The sequence below is a fragment of the Oryzias latipes genome, chromosome 14 (genome assembly GCF_002234675.1).
Source record: "Oryzias latipes chromosome 14, ASM223467v1".
In the NCBI taxonomy this organism is placed as follows: Eukaryota; Metazoa; Chordata; class Actinopteri; order Beloniformes; family Adrianichthyidae; genus Oryzias; species Oryzias latipes.
In genome coordinates, this window is record NC_019872.2 from 29347305 (window position 1) to 29357583 (window position 10279).

Consider the following 10279-nt stretch of genomic DNA (forward strand, 5'->3'; position numbering starts at 1 on the left):
AAGCTGTGCTCTCAAATTGCCTGCACACAGTTGGACGGTTCCAGAAGAAAAGGAGTCTTGTCAGGTTTCCTGATGGATGACAGAGTCCCCAACAGGAGCAGCAGCTTTACAGTGTGTTCTATTACACTTCAACCATGTACGAGACTAATGTGCGACTCAAAGCAACACCTCGCCCCAGAGATGTAGCACTTCATCTCCTGCCAGTTAATCTCTCCCTGTTGGCCTCAAGTCTTTGTCGACGTCTGTTCATGTTCACAGCCGCTCCTCAGGCAGTGAACGCACCGCCGCTGATCGCGGCTCCACATCTCCACCATGTGGAGGAGTAACTGTGGCGCACGCTGAATCACCAGGCGGGAATGAGCTTATTTGTTGTCATTGAACACGTTTTTAACGTCATTTGTTGCTTATATGAAGGAAAGCCAGTAGCTGCATGAAAACTGCTTTCATAATTACTAAAGTATTTAGTTTAATGACACCGTGCAGCTCGTTTCAGGAAACAGACATTACTGAGAAAATGTTTTAGCCGCTCTCTGCTCATTTGTCTTACCCCAAAAAATTCAAACCACAAATAAACCTAATTTTCAAACGAAAAGAAGCAGAATAAAAGCAAAATGCAGCTTCTTCTGATGATTGATTTCATTACAGTTTGTGCTGCCAGCAGCCGCTGTGTAAAAGGATTTTCTTCAGGGAAGGATTCTTGGGTCTGTGAAGGAAGTTATTTCTTTTCTTTGCAGATTTTATGAATTTTTTTTATGAGTGTCTGAAACTTTGGAGCTTTTTTTCTGTATGGACCACTGATGAATCTAGAGAACTTTTAGACATTTTCTTCCAGATGTGCCTCTGCGTTCTTGTTGCTCAGCAGCGTCTTTCATGGGTCTGTGCTTGTCCAGATTATCCGATCGTGAACTTTGACCTGAGTCCAGCGAGGTCTGCAGGTCTTTCCATCTTCTTATGCTTCTTCAGGAGCTCCTGGATGAGTCCTCCTCATATTTGTGGAATTTTATTGGTGGCTGGGTCCGGTAAAGGTCCTCCTCTGCAAAGTTCTGTGCATGTGAGGATGATGAGGTTCTCTGGAGTCTTAAAGCTGCCGAAGTTTGCGACTCTTTTTTCATTGAGACTTTTTCTCGTCTGTTTCTTCACATGAGAAGAAACAACTTCTGTTGATTTCAAAGGGGAAATAATTTTGCAGAAGAATAAAGAGGCAGAAAGTCTTAAGCATTTTATTTATATTTTATTTTTGTTTAAAAAGAGAAATCAAATCTGACAACTATTTTGGTTGAACATTTATGATGTAAAATGTAAGCATTGTAATAATTTGGTCGTTTCCTTCTTTTGTTTAATAGAAATGTACAGATATTAATCAAACCTAAACTAGAATTCAAAGTGTTTTTTTAGCATTGTCATGAATAATTAAGACAATGTTAGTAAAAGATCAACAAATAAATTAAATATTTGCCAATACAAGTTAGCAAACATTTGTCTTTCATAACCCAACAAAACCTCAACCTCACAATAGTTTTGACTGTAGCTTCACATGGCTCCATTTTACTGCTTATACAGACTTTATTTAAGAAAATGCTTATAATGTTAAAGGATAAAGTGATGGGTTTTGGTCTGTTTTTATCTTCTGTTGTTCTGGTCAGGGTTTGGCCTTGCAGAGATTTCCACTGGAATGACGGACACTGAGAAGGACTGACGGCGTGAAACGGAGATGTTTTGTTGCAACATTTTCTCTGGAAGTCGACTGGCTGTCAACGTGAAGCCAGAGAGAAAAGCTGCAAATGAAATCTGGAGCAGCGTAATGAGCTCGTCTGAGCAGAAAGGAGGGAAAAAGTCTGTCAGGAAAACAAAGACGTGGCCCGAATCCATCACTTTGAGGTGAGTCTGGCTGGAGTTCAGAGACAGACGCAATGATCTCATTCCACCACTTCAGAAGAGGAATGATGAAAATCAAAGAAACGATTAATGGGAATGAAAGAGTTCTTCACCTCTCTGGAATTAGACTCGTTCGGTGCAGAAAGGTGCTCCTGCTGGGGCTCCTCCCCATCGTCACGCGCTGCTCTCTGGTTCCTTGGGGTCTCCTCTGGGAGTGTGCAGAGACACGCTGACCTTTGACAGCGAGGCCCGATATTCAGTGTCTGAACACAGAGCCTGGACGGCCTCCGCTCCGTCGGGTCCGGGGTTCTCCTCCGCAGACGCCCTGCAGTGGAGGATGAGTGGCGGCAGGGGGATGCTGCGGGCCAGCTCCTCCAAGTGGCGGGCAAACTCCATGGTCTTAAACTGCGTGACTTTGGCGAGCTCCTGAGTCTTGGCTGACGTGATGATGGGGATCTTCTTGGCGATGTCGAAGGCCCTCTGCAGCTTCTCCGCGCCCTCGGTGCGGAAGAACTCGTTGATGACCTTCTCGGTCTCCTTCAGGTGGCTGCTGACCATGCACAGCCGTGCCACGTTCAGGATGATGGTGATGGTGAACGCCACCAGGCACACGGTGACGAAGTACAGCCCCAGCCCGCTGTCAGTGTAGGCCACGCGCAGAGTGACGGTGTGGTTTCTGTCGGGAGCCACGCCGCTGGAGGCCACGCAGGTGTAGCGGCCGCGGTCCTCGAAGGAGACAACCGTGATGTTGAGGACACCCTTCTCCTGGATCTGCCACTTCTCTCCTGAAACCAAAGCGAAAAGGAGAAAAAACTCAAACATTTCTGCTCTTATGATAGAAACGGGCCACTAAATCCATCACAGCCCTATAATGGACTAGATGTGTTTGAGGGTATTTCAGGAACTGCAGTCAGGATACGACCCCAAATGCATCCATCCTCCTTCTGAGGCTCCCAGTCTAATCTTTGTAATGTTGTCAGAGGAAACAAGCATTTGATCCTCCTGTCATCCAGCGTCTTCTGAAAATTGAGTCGAATCCTCCAGGAAGACGCTGTCCGCCTCTGCCTTTGAGGATAATCTTTAAAGCAGTTTTTAACTAAGAAGATGTGAAGTCACAACAGCTGACATCCTCACAGAAACCACAAATGTATCAAAGATCCTCTAATAATCCATAAATCCTGCAAAAAACAAACAGAAAGGAGTTTGTGCACACAGACGCTTAGTCCACAGTCTTTGTGAAATAACCTGTAAACATTTCAGAGCAGTCTGTCGTTTTGTTCCTCCTTCCTGTGACCTGCAGGGCGGCGGGCCTAGAAAAGCTGGAAAACATTTTTTGAGTTGATCAAAGAACTTTCCTTAAAAACATCTACAGAGCTTTGCATCAAACTGACTCCTATAGTTCTTAAAGCTCTGCTGTCCCCTTTATTTCCATCTGCAACTGTTTTGTTGAGATCAAACTGTCATTTGCTTAACGTCTGACTGAGTCCATTTAGGAACCTCACGAAAAAAAACACAAAACATGCACACAAATAGACAGCATGTAATGGGGGTTTGGAGTAGAAGCGGCTTTTAATGATAACAGTAAATTAATGTCATAAAACTTCAAATTGGGGTTTGAATAAATAAAACATGGCATGACAGCAAATGACAAGATCTGTGCTGTTTGTTGTTGTTGTTTTTAACACCAACTTTAAGGTCACTGCACACCTGATCAGCCTGCTCTGCCCTGATGAAAGCCACTGATGCCACTAACCCTAACCCTGCCAAAGTACAGTTCAGAGGACAGGAGGAAGCGGTTTCAGCTTCACAAATCTGGTTTCACGTCAGCCACTGATTCCCCCAAAAGCACACAGATCTGGTGAATCCCTTTGTCTCTGTAATCTTTGTCTCACTTCAGTGTTTCCATGAGCAGAAGGTTCTCTTTGTCCCTCTTTGCAGCATCGGCGTCTCTGTGACACGAAGACTGCAGACGTTTGTGGCTGAAAATGTTTGCAGCTGCACTTCAGACAGGTAAACCGTGGCTGCAGTCTTGCCTCACCTTTGAAGACTCACTTCGCCAAATTCATCCATTTCTGCTTTTCTCAGTTTTTGCACATTTTGCCGGCGCTGTCATAACAACATATTTATTCATTTTACCTGCTTAAAATGCAAAAAACTAATATTTACTGTAATGAAATTTTTTATACGGTTTTTCACAAAGTCTCAACTTTTTTTGTTTTGTCTGAATGCTATAGTGATTTCAAAATAAAAGCAGCTGAAATCTGGACTCCTTCCTACCTTCCATGACCAGAGCGCCTTTGGAGTTGTACCACTTGACCTCGTCGTGAAATCCACTCACGTTGCAGACAATGAGTGCGCTGGACCCCTCCTTCGCCACGACGTCCAGCGTGGAGGGGGTGGCGGGCGGCTGCACGGGGGCCACTGTGGCCCCTGAGCTGTTAGGAGCAACATCTGCCGCCCCGCCAGCAAGCAGCAGAGCAGCCAGCAGCAGGTGGAGCATCAGCGGGGATGGAATGAGGGCAGGATCTGCAGCATCACGGAGACCAGACAAACCTGCAGAACAGGAAACCGTCACATTCAAACTGGAAAAGGGTTTCCTTCTAAAAGTTAAAGGTTTAATCTTGAAAGCTGTTCTGTCAACTATAAGAATAAAGTCTGAATCTTCTTTTGTCTCGTATCCTAAAGTACAAGATGTCCAGATAAAGAACTTCTGAGTTTCCTCAGTCCTTCACATTTCTGTCAAATTCAGTAAAGAATAAAGTTATTTTTCCTTAAAAGGATTTTTTTTAAAAAGTGGTAAGAGGGGGGGGCAGCTGCCCCCTTCACAGCAGTGAGCCCTAAAAACACGAAAGTGCTGCTTTCCAGCATTAAATCTCCCCCAGGAGGCGAGATTCTCTACCAAACGGGACGAACCTCTAACTACTATTGACGTGTCTCTAACGTCGATCATTCTGTTTGTTCTTCTTCACACCATTACTAAAGTCTCGCGGTCTTTGTTGATTAAGTGGAAAACGTGTCTAAAACGTTCATCAGCTGAATAAAGAACCACATCAAACAAGAGTCACGGGGACAAAGTGCCTTAAAGTCCACGAATGAGACGAAAACAGACCTTCTGACCGCTGATCGCTGAGACGAGTCACGCAAACCTGCTGAACCCGCGGCTTCCTGGCTCAGGTGAGACGGAAGGGGCGTGGTTTCAGCATCACAGGTACACAGGTCGAAGCCGAGACTCCTGCAAGATTAAAATTGGTTTTAAAATATGTTCGATTACAATGTGAAACGGCGCGTTTTAGAAGCTAGCGCTAAAATACGAGTTTCATTAAAAAGATTAATTAAAAAAATAAAAACGTGATGATATCTACACCCACATTAAACATGTCGAGCCTGGCTGTGTGTTTATTCTAAAATGTTCGATAAAATTTGTTTTAAATTAGCTTTCAAACGCGTGTTTTTTGTTTGTTTGTTTGTTGTTTTTTATTGACAAGTGCTTCTATTTTCTTTGTTCTGCCCAAAGACCTGAAGGGGAAAAAAGAACCGGTGTGCTGAAAAGAGTTAAAAGGACCCTAACCCCAACCCAGACATGAGCGGTGACCGCTGCTGCACAGGCACATCTGGGATTAATCCACTGCTTTCACTGCTTTGCAAATGAGCACAACAAACACCTTGGTTTTTGTCAGGCTGTTCTAGTTTTTTTTAGTATCTGTCAGGTTGCTGTTTCATATTTTTGTGGAAGTTGTTTCATAAAAAACCATCAAGTTCAGAACAAAAAAAGAAGAGAGAAAGACAGAACATTCCTGTTTTTCAGATAGTTTAATTTCTTGAAAAGATATTTTTTTTTTATTATAAATCCCTGGTCCAGATGACAGACGGCTGTCTGCAGTGGCGGCTCTACACTAACTTACTCCCTGGGCGAGTAACCCCACCAGCGCCCCCCCCCCCCCCCCCCCCCGCACACATACAAAATTTGACAACATCCTGTTGTGTTCCCTATCTTCTATTTAGCCATTTTACACAAAAAATACATGCATTTTCTAGACTCGTATTACAGGGGGGTCAAACTCAGTCACACAGGGGGCCTAAGTTAAAACATGCTTAAGGTTTTGGGCCAAAAAAGATAAACATTTACTGATCACACTAAAGCTAAACTTTTAAACCTTTTAAACTGAACTTTTTCAACATAAATATGAAAAAAAAACAGGAACACAAGTTAACTTAAACCCTAAATAACTTGTAATATTTTGCTCTCCATAGAAATATATTCTGTCAAAATTATACAAATATGAACATGCTGCAGAACAAAACAAAGAAAGCCTGGAAATATTAATAAGAAATTACAAATCAAATATTTCCGTATTTTTTGCTCTTTAATCATTTTTTAAAGCTTTTTTTTTAGAGCTGGACTACTGCTTCATTTTTAGCAATAATTTCTTAATGTGTGACGTCCTGTGTGTGTCTTTGTGAAACATATCAGAGGGATTAGATCTAAAAAAAAACTTATTGTGATTAATATTTTTAGGTCTTATAAAACATTAAAGACTAAATCATAGAATTCATCAGTGGGATTACTCCAAAAATATTTGGCATTTCCCTAAATTTGTGCAACACCAACAGCAGAAATCCTCCAAAAAAACTCAATCCATAAAAAATGGTCTGCACCCAGCACCCCTGTTACGGTTTCTGTTTCTTTGCCCTTGTGGTTTGTTTCCTGTTTGTTCTGGCATGTTTTGAGTTTAACTTCCTGTTTTATTTTGTAGGGTTTCCTGCTTCGTTTTTGTTGTGAGTTTTTCTTTGGTTCCCCATCCTATGGAGTTAATTCAGTCTCAATAATCAGAAATGCACACAACCGGTTTTACAAATACACACGCTCCGATTCACAAATGTCATTTTATGCAAACGTGAAAAATAAATTCGGAAATACACACCCTGTGTTTCACAAACACACAGATTGTGTTTCACACATGCACACTAAATGTTTTACAAATGCACAATAAGTGTTTCTCACAAATGTGCACACTGTTTTTCACAAAAACATTTTAGAAATTCACAATAAATGTATCAGAAATGCACAGTAAGTGCTTCACAAACGTGATTTTTAGGTACACATGTGATGTGAACTCACAGATCATTCGAACTGCAGACTGTGCATTCAAAATCCCGTTCTCATTTGTGAATCTCCCCGTGTGTGTGAGAGATTTTTCTACGGTGAATATTGAGACTCATCTGACGGAGCGGGTCAACTAATGTCACCATTGGCTAGTGAATCTGTCAATCAAACTCATCGGGAAAGCAGGCGGGTTCGCTTTTAGCCAATCGTATGGCCCCTTACACTTTCTCTACGCTTTCTGCAGGTGTCAAAAGCCCCGCCCATATTTGATTCTGTACCAGTCGGTCGTTAGCGTGTTAGCCTTAGCATGGCTTGTCGGTTTATTGCCTTCGGTTGTCAAAAATTACTGGCTTGTGCAACTTTTCAGTGGACCTGGGAGCAAGGCAACAGTGGTTGAATGCAGTTGACATTGAATCCATCGAACTCTGTACTGGTCATGAGATTTAAAATGAACGTTTCACTCGGGATTGTTTGTACGTTATTTATTCTCTTAGCTTTCATGCTAGCGTCATTTCAACACTCAGACACGGTTTTGATCATATGAAGGTGGAGGAGAAAAATCTTCAACTTCCACAGGTTTTGTGGAGAAACTGGCATCACTTTGCTCCGTACCACGCAGTGGGACTACATTACCTCAAGTTCATCTCACTGTCAATCACAGACGCCCAATATACACCTCCCCTGCTCAGCCCGAAGTCACTTTGCTTGTCCTTAATTTTATTTTTTTAATAACTCAAATGTCAGTGATTTTATATTGTAACCATATACATATACACCTCTTGGCCAGGTCACCCTTGCAAAAAAGATCCTCATCTCTCTGGGTTTTATAGCTGGTTAAATACTACACAACAAAAGATGGTCATAGAACAACAAAGTGCAAACATTCACCCTTTATTGCAGAGTAAAATTCAGTGAAAACATGGACAGATTAAAACATCAAAATTTAAGCAAATGTGGGATCTCTACTGATTTGAATTTTATTTAAACTGGAACTAATTTTCATAACTTCCTTACATACAATGAAGTCCCTTGAACAATACAGCAGTATTGATTTGAACTCTGTCTTACTCCCCTCAGTCTCTCTTCTTCTGTATGTAATTATGTCGCCTAAATTAAGTTCTAAACACACTGGACAGTAAAGATGTAGGTCCACTCCCAAACGGTCTGAATTCCACAATGGATTGATGTCGTCTTGCAGTTCCAACATTTGTGGACCCAGAAGAGGACTGTCCCATACCAGGACATTGATCCCAGGATGAGGTTCAGCCATGGATCCACTCTCCTCCCATTCAATCTCTGGAGCCAGCATACCCTGACAAAAAAAAAAAGATACTGTTTATGAACAGCACTGTTTTTTTTGTGTTTTAGATTATGTAGGAACAGTGACCGACTAATAATAACTTATATTGTTGCTTGCAGGCAGACCTCATATCTCCATAACTGTTTATAATTTGCAAATAAGTGAACCTTAACAAAGTAGTGACATTAGTACATCTGATGGCTCATAATGCCATGCATTGTGATGCATTTTGAACTTGCAGATGTGCTATTCTTCCTACAAACAAACAATTTAGGGAAATTGTTTGCACCACACAACAATAATCCTTTTCATTCATTTTCGATGAATATTCACTGTAGTCATTATGATTTCATGATACTCTTCTTGATACTTTCCACTTTAGTCAAACTGCACACAAATCAGTTGTCCAGTACAGTGAGATTAAATAAAGCATTTACCCGGGGATCAGAAACAGGGTTCTGGGTCAAGCCCAACTGCCACAGCTGATTTGGTGTCATGCTTTGCTCCGTCCTGATTGGATGGCTGTCCCACGCGTCACTAAAGACATCCAAACTGGCCTGAATGCGTGGTAGGAAAATATAGTGGCAGCAGAACACGTGATGTGACTGATATTGAGCAAGTCTTGGTCCTCAAGAGAGTGCAGGATGTTGTAATATAAACCAGTAACACTCACGAAGACATCACACCAGAGGAGCTCAATCCTGTATTTGGAAAAAAGCAAAAAGAAATATTATATTGTCAGATTTATTTTTAATACATCATTCACTTTTATGTATCAGGGCTCCAGACTAACTTTTTTCACTAGGAGCATAGTGGCCCCTAACTGAAAATTTTAGGGGCACAACCAGAAAATTTAGGGGCGCATACCGTAAATCAACATTCTAACCAAATCTACTAATTTCCACTGTATTACTAATAAATACTTTAATAATAGATGCAGAAATTACAATGTGCTGTTTCTAATTCAGTGTCATATTTTATTCTGCACTTTTGAAGATGCAACAAGAAGGTAAACTGACATCACCATCGCTGTCACGACAGTACAACTAAGTAAAAATAGTAAAAAAAATACCATACATTTAGAATAAAAAAAAGTTTTTAGTAACAAGTGATTACCGTAGTAACCTTTCGTAATTTCACAGTTTCAAACAATACTTAAATGTATGTAAATATTAGAGGATTGAAATTCATGTTGGTGACACCAAATAGGTTCAGCCAAGATGCACAATAAGCGTGTTTGAGATCACCCAGATGGACGCAACACTGCACAGATCACCTGGGGCCTGTTTCAGAAAGGAGGTTCAACCAACTCTGAGGTTGAACTTGAACTCTGAGTTGGTCAATCGGGAGATTAACAACTCTGAGTTTTCTGTTTCAGAGAAGCTGATCGGAGTTAGGTCAATCAACTCTGAGTGGACTGATTCGGAGTTTAGCGTGCGCACCGCGACTATAAGAAGCCATTATCAATGGAGCGCAGATATCACGAGTCACCATGGCAACCGTGAAAAAAAGAGGTCTGCCTATTTTTTGCCAGCTGAACTTGACGTGCTGCTGCAGAGTTACAGTGAATATGAGCACATATTCCAGAAGAAAAGCAACACCGCTGCATCTGCAAAACAGAGACAGTTAGCGTGGAAAACATAGCTGCTCAAGTTAATGCCTAAGTTTGCATTTAAATCATTGTTATAAAATATTGGCTGTAATAATTTTTTAAATAGTGTAAGGTGTGAAATAAAAAATGGTGATATTTAGGTGTACTTTTGAAGTCTCATTCCTGGTGTAAATGCATGAAATGCTGCATAGTGACAGAACCAATCTGGGGGAAAATGCATTTAACGTCGGTAATGTTTAAAGGACTTTCTTGTTAACCTTCCCCTTTTGCAAACGTTGGTCATTTTAATATTAATACATGCAATTGTGTTTTTAAAAGTGAACTTTTGTCTACTGTTGAACCTTTCGCTGCGCGAAGACTTCTCCTTTCTTTTCTCTCGTCTTTCCGA

General features: G+C 41.4%; 1 protein-coding gene across 1 annotated transcript; it reads right to left on the reverse strand.

Annotated features, from left to right (window-relative positions):
- Positions 1–1215: 1215 nt before the first annotated feature.
- On the reverse strand, positions 1216–5180 carry mfap3 (microfibril associated protein 3). Its single transcript, XM_004084735.4, has 3 exons — positions 4985–5180; positions 4153–4428; positions 1216–2660 (listed from the first exon to the last, which is right to left on the reverse strand). The coding sequence occupies exons 2-3, from the start codon at positions 4373–4375 to the stop codon at positions 2050–2052; spliced, it is 834 nt and encodes a 277-aa protein (XP_004084783.1). The 5' UTR covers positions 4376–4428; positions 4985–5180; the 3' UTR covers positions 1216–2049.
- Between the last annotated feature and the right edge of the window lie 5099 nt (positions 5181–10279).